The sequence below is a fragment of the Eubalaena glacialis genome, chromosome 2, assembly GCF_028564815.1.
Source record: "Eubalaena glacialis isolate mEubGla1 chromosome 2, mEubGla1.1.hap2.+ XY, whole genome shotgun sequence".
NCBI lineage: Eukaryota > Metazoa > Chordata > Mammalia > Artiodactyla > Balaenidae > Eubalaena > Eubalaena glacialis.
Window position 1 is genome coordinate 145,176,402 of NC_083717.1, and position 12,877 is coordinate 145,189,278.

Genomic DNA, 12,877 nt, shown 5'->3' on the forward strand with positions numbered 1-12,877 from the left:
ATTCATAGAATTTTTGATGTGAAGGGAAGTTAGCAATTAGTTCAGTGCTTCTCAATCTTAGCTACACATTAGAATCACTCAGGGAGCCTTAAAAAAATACTGGTGGGTAGAACCTCTATCACAGATATTTTGACTTAATTAACCTGGGGTGGGGCTCAAGAATTTATACAGTCTAAAAATGCCCCAGCTGATTTTAATGTGCAGCCAGAGCTGAAAACCATTGATCTACTCCAGCTTCCAGAGTTCACACAATAGAGAAAAGAACACCAGACTTGGATCAAAAAAGTGTTAATTCAAATCTCCTCTGTACCATTTATAGATCTTAAGAAAGTTGCTTATCCTCTCAGTGCCTCGGCTCCTTCAACTGAAAAGGAGAATAACATATACTGCCCTAATCAATTAACAGATTTCTCTATTGCAGGGACAGAGAAATTGATGATCAATGAGGATGAACAAATTACCCAAGTTAAACCTAAGTCAAGAAGTATTGGGAGTAAGGATGTAATTTAGCTTTTTCTATTCACTTGTGCCACTACACTATGTTGCCCCAGTGTTTATTTTTATGGTCTGAAGCCATAACTATTAAACAATTTGCTAAAATATCAACTGTAATTCAAACTTTTGTTTTTAGTTCTATCTTTTCCACTTTTAATATTGCTGAAAATGAGATGAAGTCTTTATACTCAGGCATAGCTAAAGTAATTATCAAGGTTTTGATTGGGATATCAGTTTTTTTTATGGTTAAAGAGGAAGAACTAGAAAGTGGTTCCTCAGCTGACACAGGGAGAGGAAGAGGGAGTGAACTATCATTTTGGTTCCCACCCTCACTGTGTGGTCAGAATTTCCCTGGCCCTGCATGGGATAGAAAGAAATATATGACAGAGTCATACAGAGTGAGTGATTTTTTAAAAGCTATAGGAATTCAGAAATAGGGGTAAATAGCATGGGGTGCTATTATTGTTAAGGAAGACATTTATTTCATCTTAAAGTGGAAAGCTAAGTCATTTTATGAAAGTAAATATTATTCTTATAAGATGGTGTTTTAGTCAGGATTATAATAAACATATATGGCTGTTGAACAGATTAGAAATTATGAAATGGTGTTTTCTAAAAGGGAAGGCTGGTTTGAAAGCAAGCTGGAGAAATCTCTTTATTTGCAGGCTTTGAGTTAAAAAGCAGAGATCCATTTTTCTACAGCAATTAGCCTTTGGAGTTTCATCTGTGTCTATAACTTAAAACAGTGAAACAGAATGCAAACTGAGAAATCTAATACTTTGTTTCATAAATGTAAATTTTAGTTTATTTGTAAAATTTCACTGAATGACAGTAATATTTTTAGAATTGAAATTTACTTTTTGAATTGTTAATTGTTTTAAGAAAGTGTCAAGAAAACAAAATATTTCATCAGTGGTATGATTTAGTAGTCCCCTAAATTGTTACTTTTTGCAGATACTTTGGTTTTATTGAAATGCACTATTTAAAAAATTTTGTATATATACAAAGTTAAAATTTTTCACTGTATTTATGTTCTAGCCATTATTGTTTTATGATCATTACTTAAAAATAATCTATTGTATAATTTATTGTATGAAGAGCCACTATAAGATATGCCACTGTATGAAAATCTTGATTAACCTATTATTGCAAACTGCAGATAAAATAGTATGTGCCTTTCCTTTTCTGTTTTGTCTCATCTGTGGTATAAAAGGTAATCATTCATTCAAATAACGACTGAATTCCTGATACCTACATGCTGTCACTGGGGACATTATGTGGACAAGGCAAAGTCTCTGCCTCCATGTATTCTGGTAGAAGATAAATGGAAGTTGGCTTTCAAAAATGAACTTTTTTAGCCCTAGCACAGTGTCAGTGCCAGGTAGATGCTAGTGCTTCAAGTTGCTTCCATTTTTAATTATATCACACCTTTCACTGAAAAATAAATCCAAGTCCAGCAGATCAATCTTCCATCTAGTTGGAAAAATTGGAATCTGCTCTGAGAAAACTATTATGTTGGAATGAAGCAAAATACAGGACTCACTGCCACATATAAAAAAATTCCTTCCTCAAATATAATAATAATTACTATAGCACTTATTTATTTATTTATTAATATAATCTTTTTTTTTACATGTGATTTTTTTTTTTAACTTTTGGGTTTATTTATTTATTTATTTAATTTATGGCTGTGTTGGGTCTTCATTTCTGTGTGAAGGCTTTCTCTAGTTGCGGCAAGTGGGGGCCACTCTTCCTCGCGGTGCGCGGGCCTCTCATTATCGCGGCCTCTCTTGTTGCCGAGCACAGGCTCCAGACGCGCAGCCTCAGTAATTGTGGCTCACGGGCCTAGTTGCCCCGCGGCATGTGGGCTCTTCCCAGACCAGGGCTCGAACCCGTGTCCCCTGCATTGGCAGGCAGATTCTCAACCACTGCGCCACCAGGGAAGCCCTATAGCACTTTATTTATAGTTATAAAGCATTTTAAGAAATACAGTGGCCCCTTGAACAATAGGGGAGTTGGGGGGCTCACCTCAATGTAGTCCAAATTCTGAGGATAACTTCTTAGTTGGTCCCCCACATCCCAGGTTCCACATCCGTGGATTCAACCAACCCGGACTGTGTAATAACGTAGTACATATTTATTGAAAAAAAGCCAAGTACAAGTGGATCTGTGCAGTTCAAACCCGTGTTGTTCAAGAGTCAACGGTACCATAACCGAGCTTCCGAACAACTGTGTGAAGTACTCAGGAAGAGAGCATAATTTGGGGGTTAAGAGGATGAGCTGTAGATTCACCATTTAATCTCAACTCTGTGACTTTCAAAAAATTATTCAACCTCTTTGACCCTCAGTTTCCACTAATACTCAAAGCTACCTCACATGGTTGCTGTGCAGATTAAAGTAAAATATTTAAAGTAATTTAGTACAGTGTTTATGATAACAATCAATAAATAGTGACTATTTTCATTCGAGATGATATTCTTCATCTCGTTCAACAGATTAAAAAATGAAGTTTACAAAGACTGAAAGGAAAGGATTCACAGCTATAAAACGGAGGGGTAACACTCTGAACCCCAATCTTCTGACTCCAAATCCTTCTTTCAGTTTTAATACAGGGCATACATATTAAGGCAGATGGTAAGTAAATTAAATCATTGCCAGAATATTAATAACTTAAGTAAATTTACTTCAGGCTGAAGTTTGTAAGGTTATCATTTAACCAATCTACCATTATGAAACTTTCTTAAATTGTGACATAAAAAATATGTTACCTTATGTTACTACAGCATCTTCTTAAAAAAAAAACACACACTATTTTCCTGTTTTTCCTCCCTTTGGTTTATTTACATTTCAAGCTTTCACCTTTTTTGAACTTTAAGTCTAACTTTACCACTAACGATTCGATACAAAAAGGTTGAAGTTTTCTATAAACATTATTTAACCCTCAAATGGGGTTTGCGGACAGAAAGGTCAGTGTTACACTCAGTTTACACAGGAGGTAACTCAGTAAGGTTAAATGTCCAAATCCAGGCGACAGAAGTAGTCTTTCTGATTCTAAATCCTACGCTAAGATTATATCGTCGAGGCTCCTTAAAGTTAAGAATGAGTGGCTGGGTGAGAAGCTACTACTAATCACACCAAAAGGAGATGATATCTAAATATTAAAAATGACCACCTTCTAAAAAGTTGAAAAAGCGGCAAGGCACGGGAACTTTCGATAATACTGTAATTTTTAAGAAACGTGGACTGGTCCTGACGAGATGTGTAAGATAGGGCTCCAACGTCCAAAAGACGGGATGTGTAAGATAGGGCTCCAACGACCAAAAGACGGGCTTCAGAGCAAACCCAATCCCAGTAAAAGCGCCGCACTGACTGGCAGATTCCACGCGAACCACTAGCCTCCCACGTGTCTTTCAGGAAACGCACAGAGCACGAGGGATAAAGGAAGCCAAAGAAGGCTGGGGGAAAGGTAAAAACAGCGGCTAGGGCTTCCCTGGGAGACTGAGGGCACACGAAGGCTGGGGCGGGCTGGAGGGAACTCGCGGAGCATCTGGCGGGCACCGGGGTCCGAGAACAGGCCTGGAAGCAGCACAGGGGAGGCGTTCGTCAGGGGAACGGGCGGTCCGCGGGCCCCACACCGTCGAGCTCCGCAGTGGATCGGCTCCTCTGGTTTGAATGGGGGCGGGGGAAGAGAGAGTGCGGAAGAGGAACGCAGAGAGTGGACGAGAAGCTAGAGCAGCGACAGGTGGCCGCGGATGAGAGTCCGAGATTCGCGGGGGTGGGAGCTGGCCGCACCTGCGAGCCCTCTGAGCCGCCGTAGCCCCGCCCCCCCCCCCCCCCCGCGCGTGGCGCCCCGACGCTTAGCGCGCGGGCCGCTCTCTTTATAGAGGTCGCTCTTGGCCGAACGGGCGGCCTCTGCTGCGCCTGCGTAGTCGGGAGGGGAAGTGAGGCGGTTTCCTCGGCGCCTTTTCCGGCGGCGGCAGCGGCGGCAGCAGAGCTGGGAGGAGGCGGTGGAGGCCGGAGGGAGCCCGCGCGCGGGGCGGCGGCTGGAGGTAACCTCCTGGGCTGAGCTGGCAAGGCGGGCCCCCTCGGTCTCCGCTCTCCTCTGGGGCTCTAGCAGTAACTCCCTTTTCTCTCTCTGTGTCTGCAGGCAGCGCACCGAGTTCCCGCGAGGATCAATGACCTGACGGGGCGCCGGAGCCGTGCTGCCTCTCGGGTGGCCTGGGTCGGTGGTGAGCGTGGTGCTCGCGGACCGGGAGCCGGGCCGAAGGGCCGCAGTCTCCCGCGGCGGAGCGAGGAGAAGGCGGAGGAGCGGGAACCGCGGCGGCGCTCGCGCGGCGCTTGCGGGGGGAAGGGCAGTTCCGGGCCGGGCCGCGCCTCAGCAGGGCGGCGGCTCTCCCGGCGCAGACTCAGCGCCCCGGCGGCCGCGGCGACTGGAGGAATCAAGTTGTGCGGTGGGTGATGCCCGAGTGAGCGACGGGTCCGGGTCTCTCCCCCGAGGAGGCGACTCCCACGCAGGCCGCACGGGCGCCCTCGCGACTGGGAGGCTCCGTTTCGGTTTCGCGGCGGCGGCGGCGGCGGCGGCGGCGTTGTTGGCGGAGGGGACCCGGGACACCTGAATGCCCCCGGCCCCGGCTCCTCCGACGCGATGGGGAAGGTGCTGTCTAAGATCTTCGGGAACAAGGAAATGCGGATCCTCATGTTGGGCCTGGACGCAGCCGGCAAGACAACCATCCTGTACAAGTTGAAGCTGGGCCAGTCGGTGACCACCATCCCCACCGTGGGTTTCAACGTGGAGACCGTGACTTACAAAAACGTCAAGTTCAACGTGTGGGATGTGGGCGGCCAGGACAAGATCCGGCCGCTCTGGCGGCATTACTACACCGGGACCCAGGGTCTGATCTTCGTAGTGGACTGCGCCGACCGCGACCGCATCGACGAGGCCCGCCAGGAGCTGCACCGCATTATCAATGACCGGGAGATGAGGGACGCCATAATCCTCATCTTCGCCAACAAGCAGGACCTGCCCGATGCCATGAAACCCCACGAGATCCAGGAGAAACTGGGCCTGACCCGGATTCGGGACAGGAACTGGTATGTGCAGCCCTCCTGTGCCACCTCGGGGGACGGACTCTATGAGGGGCTCACATGGTTAACCTCTAACTACAAATCCTAATGAGCCTTCTCCACCCATCCCCCGGAAGGAGAGAAATCAAAAACCCATTCATAGGATTATCGCCACCATCACCTCTTTCAATTGCCACTTTCTCTTCTTTGAATTTGAACTCTGGAGTTAAGTTCTGCGGTTTGGGGGAGGGGGTTAGGGCTTTTCTTTTTTGTTTCTTTTCTTTTTTTTTTTCTTTGCTTTGCGTTAGGATGCTCTGATCTGACTTTTTTGACATGAACACAAAGTGCTAGATGCTCTTGTTGACTTCCAGCAAATAGGATGGGGGAAATATAGCGTTTCTTGGTAAATTCCTTTATAATAATGGTTTGATTTTTTTATTTCGAGAGAATCTTCTTTTCCAATGTATGCTTTTTTCCTTTTTGCCCAGTTTCCTTATCACTTGCTGTAGATGGCTTATTTTGCATTCATGCAGACTGTGTTGCAAGTCTGTTTCATCTAGTAAACTGAAAATTATTGCTTAATCAAACTGCCGTTTGTCTTTTATATTTAAGGCCTTTTTCCCCTCCCTTATGAGTTCTGACTTTAACTTAGTAAATTCAGATGTGACCTTTTATATCTAAAACCAGTATAGTAAACAGCCCACAGTGGCAAATAATGAGTAATATTGTAATATGTTCCAGTTGCACATCACTGTGTTCAACAGGTAATGTAAGAAGTTCTTTGAAATTTCAGCTCTTAAGTTCTGAAACATACATCATGCACGAGTAAGGATAAAACTCAAGTTCCCCGTTACATAGCTAACTTACACTGCATAAAACTATGAAAATGTAACCTGTCAAGGACACAGATTTTGTTTTTTCACTGCAAAGTTAGCAACTTTGCTGTGTTTTCCCTCTTTTTTAACTTTAAAAATAGACTTTTCCAGAAAATGGAGCAATAATGGTGTATGCCACACACAGATGAAATATTTGTAGATATTTTAAGTGACTTATGGGCAAAACTGGAATATATACTTTTACCATGTTTCAAATGTCTAAGACCAGTAGTTTTTAAATTACTAGAGTGTTTACTTTATTCATTAATAAAGCATTTAACAGTTCAAATTACATGCACCTTTTACCTAGTTGGGAAAAAAAATTCGTGTTTCCACATTACAGCAATTGATTAAGCTGAAGATATAAGTCTTTTTTTTTTTTTTAATAGATGAGTGATCCATATCTCCATTAATTAGAACACTGGAGAAGATGTTTTATGAAAAAGGTATTCTGTTTGATTAACTCATGCTAATAGTCAGATATCCTGTTGGTTCAATAATACACTATCTCCTTTGAGGAAGGAAATGTGATGAATGAATGATGTGTAGACTTGAGGAATGACAAAAGGGGAAGTAGGATGCAGAGGAAGAACCTACAGATGACAATGAATGTAAACTTACTTTTCTTCAAGGGTAAGCAGTGTGCTCACTGGTGATATCCAGATCCTAACAAGATTACTTGCTTAGCTGGTTAGGACCAGTAACTAGATTATTGAGACCACTATGATAATACTTTGAACCAAATGTTAATGCTTGATACAGAATTGTGTAGCAGCATCTGGTTCTTATATAGCCTTAAGGATTCATTTTAGAGATCCTCAAGGAATTAAACTTAGGGAATTCAGAAATGTAGACTGCAAAGGCAGTATACAGGAAAAGGTGGAGTGGGTTTTGTTTATGAGGGTGTCTGAAAACTAAAATTGAACGGGCTATCATGGTATATGATTGGACAGTATTGGTCCTTCATGCTTTGGCCATATTGTATAATGGAGCTTTTACCAAAGATGTATGAGAAGTATAAGGCTATAGAAAGTTAACTCTTCAAAGTAAAACTCTTGACAAACATTTTACTTAAAGCAGTTGAGAAAAGGTGCTATGTTTTAGGCTCCTAATGGTGCAGAGGGATTTTTGAATTCAAACGCAACTAAAGTATAAAGTTCTCAGTTTCACTTTAGTAGAAGTATCTCTAGAAATGAAGCTGACACACATCTAAGAACATTTTAGTTGCTTTTAAAATTCCCATAGCTCCATCATAAATTTAATTACTAGTGTTTTAAACGATTACATATTAAGGTACATAAACATGGGTTATATAAATATCAATGTTATAGTAACATCCTTAAGCGACAAGCACAAAGGTATAAATGCCTAAACTGGAGGAAACTTGAAACCCTCATGTTAATTCTTAAATGTAGTATTTCTAACTTGTGACAGACAGATTGGTAGGCAGCCATTTTTTGTTTGTCTTAAAATAACTGGGGGCATAGTTAAAATTTTATACATCAAGTGATTGCTATGGAATGTTGCAGGTGAGATGTGGTTATTTTTAGTTTATTTGAAATGTCTTAACTGAAGGTGGGGGGAGGAGGGAAAGCAAATATTTGAAATTTGGAAAACCTTAAACCTTTTGCTAAGAAACTGTAATTTTCACTTACATTTTCTTTAAGGATATAAAAGGTTGATAATTGATGTAGTTAAATTGAATCATAACCATTGATGATCATGGGGCAGGTAATTATAGCCTGCAAAAAAAGTTACAATCTAAGAAGTTAAGAAATAAGATCCTGAAGTTTTTGTTTAATTGCATCAATTTCTGTATTTTATGTGAATTTATAAACTGAAGTAAGTTTTCAATGAGGTTAATCTTGTCTAATATAAGTAAATGAGTCTGTAGACTGTGATCTCCCCAAACTAAAAAGTACAGTACTTGGAATTGTGTTCTTTATGGTTGTAGTGTTGGTAAAGCACTAATATGCAGAAAATAAAGGAATTACACAGTGCAGTTTCTCACGTTACGTTACTCGTTTGAACTAGATTAAGTGGGACGTGTGGTGTGTTGGGCCATGTTATTCTCCAGGGATATATGGTATAAAGTAACTTAGTTTGGGAGTCACCTAGCTTTTATATGAAGAAAAAAGAGAATCTGTTTGGTTCTTATAATCCTGGCTATATAGGAGGTTTTGCCCTGATTTAGTTCCACCAAATTTAATCTGATTTTATGATAATTTAGGACACAAAAGCAGTTGGAAATTTTTTAAAAATGAAGGTTCTATAGCAGTTTTTATTATGCTACTGTTTTTTCAGAAATCACAACCTTAGAGTTTTTAGGACAGAACTGTGTCTCTAAAGAATTGGCCTACGGAGTAGTCTTAAACCTTGACAATTGACTTTTGGATTTTAGAAAGTTTGTCTTTCAGAAACCAAGGTTGCTTGTCTGATAAGAATGGCAGAATTGTAGCCATTTAGAAAATAAAATAGTAGATGAAGAATAACTTGTTGGATAAAGGGGTTTTTAAACACATTTCCTTCCTTGTAGGCCTCCTTCTTGTATTAGCAATTTTTGTAGTTTGATTTTAGAATATCTTAGTGTGATCTCTAGTATGATTTAACTCCCACATTAATGTTATTAATGGCTATCAAGTATCAATTTACCAGAGATAGCAGTAGAAGATATTTTACACTTTAGTGAGTTCTTATGTTTTAATACAATTTAGAAATATAGTAGCCATAATCTGAATGGTGGAGGAGCTTATTAAATTCCCAAAGTTATTTCCTCTATACCTTGCCAAGTATATATATGGATTATGATAAGGCAAATCTTTCCTTATAGGTAAAAATTGTTAAACCACATATAGCAATTAAAAATAACTTGTCTAACCACTGAGCCTAATGTATTTGGAGTATAATATTCAATAGAATCTAGCCTTTTGCTTTGTTTATATTGAATGGTAAAAGACAAAGTAGGAAAGATTTGCAATTACAATATTACAAAATTTATAAAACGGGAATGTTGGGAGATGGAGTGATAGAAGGGGCAAAGTAACTTTTCCCTCCCTGCTTTGCTAAACTTGAAAGTTGCCAGACTAGATTAGTGAGTTGAATGGTCAGGGAATAAATACATACAGGTGAGGTCAAAGAGGCAGAACAGGTCTGTAGAGGGGTTTAGGACTAACAGTTGAAATTTGTTATTAAATAAGCCAAAGTAATGGTAAACTTCCAGGGAATTAGTCTAGAAATAACTTACTTTGTGGGACAATAAGAAAATAGGTTTGAACTTTTCCCCCCTTTATTTAAAATGTTTTATGACTACTTGAAACAAAAAAAAAGGTATTTGTCAATCTTCTTGAATACCTTTCCGCTTGTCTTCATTTAGATATACAGTTGACCCTTGAATAACATGGGTTTGAACTATGTGGATATAAGTGGGTCCACTTATACATGGATTTTTTTTTTCCAGTAGTAAACACTACAGTATTACACAGCCTGGGGTTGGTTGAATTAGTGGATGCTGTACAACTACAAAGTTATGTAAGGATTTGGATTTTCGATTTTGCCGAGGGTCAGTACTCCTAACCTCCGAGTTGTTCAAGGATCAACTGTATTTCCTCCATGGTATTTGTTTCATAAGTGTGAGGGTAGGTTTATTTATTGAGAGCCTACTGATGTGCCTGGCACTGTTCTAGGGACAGGAGATATATCAGTGAAAAAAAAATCTGCCTTCATGGAACTTATATTGGTGTTGGGGGGTGGGAGTGAGAAATAAAAACATGTTAGGTGATATACTATGTATTACATAGTATGTTATATATATAGGGAGACTGATAAACATGTATTCAGAGAAGTCCTCATTGAGAAGGTAACATTTGAGCACATATTTGAGGGAAGAAAAGTTAATATCAGTGAAATTGATATAGTAACAAAAAGATAATATGTATAGTGTGAAGCTGGGGTGGGGAAACTGTGGCCAAGGGCAAATCTGGCTACACTTGTTTTTTTTTTTTTTTTTAAGTCTTTATTGAATTTGTTACAATATTGCTTCTGTTTTATGTTTTGGTATTTTGGCCCTGAGGCATGTGGGATCTTAGCTCCCCAACCAGGGATCAAACCTGCACCCCCTGCACTGGAAGGTGAAGTCTTAACCACTGGACCGCCAGGGAAGTCCCTACACTTGTTTTTATAGGGACTAAATTAAGAATGGTTTTTTACATTTTAAAGGATTTTAAAAGACTGCTCAAAAAAACAACTGTGAATATGTGACAGAGACAGTATTTATCCTGAAAAGCCTGAAATATTTACTTATCTGGCTGTTGATTGAAAATGTTTCTTGACTCCAGATCTAAAGCCCAATTTTTATTTATTTATTTTGGCCACACCAGGCAGCTTGCGGGATCTTAGTCCTCCAATCAGGGATTGAACCCACGCCCTTGGCAGTGAAAGCGCGGAGGCCTAACCACTGGACCTCCAGGGAATGCCTGCCACAGTCTTACCACGTTTGAACAGTTAGTGAGCTTTGAGACTTATATTTGAATAGTCTAACCTGGATTTTTTCCCCTAGATAAGTTTAAATATGTGAAATCAGTAGTTTTTCAGTATCAGTTTTAACATTCTTAAAAATGTTGTGAATAATTTCATTAAAAGTGTTTATTTTTATGGTGGTTTTACTGGTATTTGGATATAAGTTAAAACATGCTTTTCTGTTCAAAGTGCCCTTTCCTCCAGAGAACCTAGATTAGTTTGGAATAGTTTCAGGTAACATCATTGAACTGTGGCTTTTATTCAGTTGATACTACTGTAATCAAGGCCTGAGTCCAGTACTTTTTATTATGAAACTTTGTAAGATGAAGTGTTTTATTGAATTGGAAACTAATATGATACGTGATATTTGGTTTCTTCTTGTATTATTCCTCTAACCAATATAAACTAGGAAAAATAATTTACTTCACACATGAATTACTTCTTGCATAGAGAGTTGTCCTATACTACTTACATAGTAAGTAAGGATTTGGGAATCCATAACTATCTTAAAAGAGAACCTAAAACAAATTAGGAGTTATGGAAGTAAGTTTTACGGAGGACATTTACAAGTGAGCTTTAAAAAATAAAAATAATTCTTGTTCATAGAAAGATTTATGTGAAACTGATTATTCTGTTTCCAATTACATCTGAATAGACTGGCCTGAGAAGGTGATAGCATGAGAGGGCAAAAACCAAATTTGTTAAAGGAGTTATAGAAGCAAGGATCTGGACCTTTGAAGTTTATTCTAATATGGCAAACCAAAGTGCTTTCTCTCCATATCTTTTTATTTCTAGAAGTTAGTTTTGTGAACAAGTCCTAGGTTGGAGCTAGGTGAGCCTGAAGAGATCAAATTGGGAAACATTCTAAGAATAATAAGAATTAGCATTTTTTGAATGTTTGCCATGTGCCAGGCATTGTTCTAAGTATTTCATGCATATTTTCTTAATCCTCACAACACCTTGGAAGAAAGGGCTCCCGTTTTATAGTTGAGAAAACTGAGACTTAGAGAGGTGTATGTTAATAAGTAGCAGAGCCAGACTTTGGACTCAGGTAGTCTGTACTATACTGGGACTGTGAACCATTGGTTAATAATGTACTTAAAATTTTGTGTGGTTTGTTTACAAAAGGCTTACTCTGAGTAATATCCCAAATTTTCTTATTCGATCATCAACAGATTTTGAGTCCCTGTATAATTTGAGTCTTTCTGTATAGTGGAGAACATGATATTGTATTAGACTTCACTTGAGAAAATTTTTTTTTCTGTAAAAATGACATGTGACTACCTGATAGATTGTGAATTTTACAGATCATCGTGAAAAATAGGAAAAGTTTTCACTGAGCTGATTATTTGTATGGTTATATATAGACTCCTTTTGATTTAAGACAGTTTTAGAAAATTCAGAGTGCACAATTTATATTGTCTCTACCTGATAAATTCATAACTACAGACATTTCAGTTATTGTTTAATAAGTGAATTTTTTGCTTTTTAGATCTCATTACAGCTCACTTTTTTGTAAGTGACAGCAAGAGCCTAGAGTCCAGGGTTAGCGAGGGTGTTTTAATCATGTATTTCGTAATTTAAGCTGGGACTTAAGGATAAAAGTTGATAATTTTGGTAAAATGCAAAATGCCTTATTTAACAATCCTATTTTATTTCTCAGTAATTTCTATACGAGGTGAAATTTAAGGCTAGGTAAGACACACATATGAAATGTTCAAAGTAAGTAATCAAGTCTATCAAATACTAGACTTAGAAGAGAGATATATTGTAGACTGGAGTGGGCTGGAGAAGGCCAGTGGGAATTGAATTGGATGAACCTAGAAAGTCAGAGGAATAACAGTATTACTACTTAATTGCATGCTCATTGCGTGCTAGGCACTGTTTTAAGTGCATGCATGCATTATCTCATTTAAAATGTGTGAGCA

The 12,877-nt window shown here is 39.3% G+C and overlaps 1 protein-coding gene across 2 annotated transcripts; it reads left to right on the plus strand.

Annotated features, from left to right (window-relative positions):
* Nucleotides 1–3,937: 3,937 nt before the first annotated feature.
* On the plus strand, nucleotides 3,938–6,186 carry ARF6 (ADP ribosylation factor 6). 2 transcript variants are annotated; one of them, XM_061180811.1, is made up of 2 exons: nucleotides 3,938–3,961; nucleotides 4,643–6,186. In XM_061180811.1, exon 2 carries the CDS (start codon nucleotides 5,141–5,143, stop codon nucleotides 5,666–5,668), a length of 528 nt encoding a protein of 175 aa, XP_061036794.1. In that variant the 5' UTR covers nucleotides 3,938–3,961; nucleotides 4,643–5,140; the 3' UTR covers nucleotides 5,669–6,186. The 2 variants fall into 2 exon arrangements, with proteins under 2 accessions (XP_061036794.1, XP_061036793.1); XM_061180810.1 differs by lacking the exon at nucleotides 3,938–3,961 and adding an exon at nucleotides 4,416–4,544.
* The last annotated feature ends 6,691 nt before the right edge of the window (nucleotides 6,187–12,877 follow it).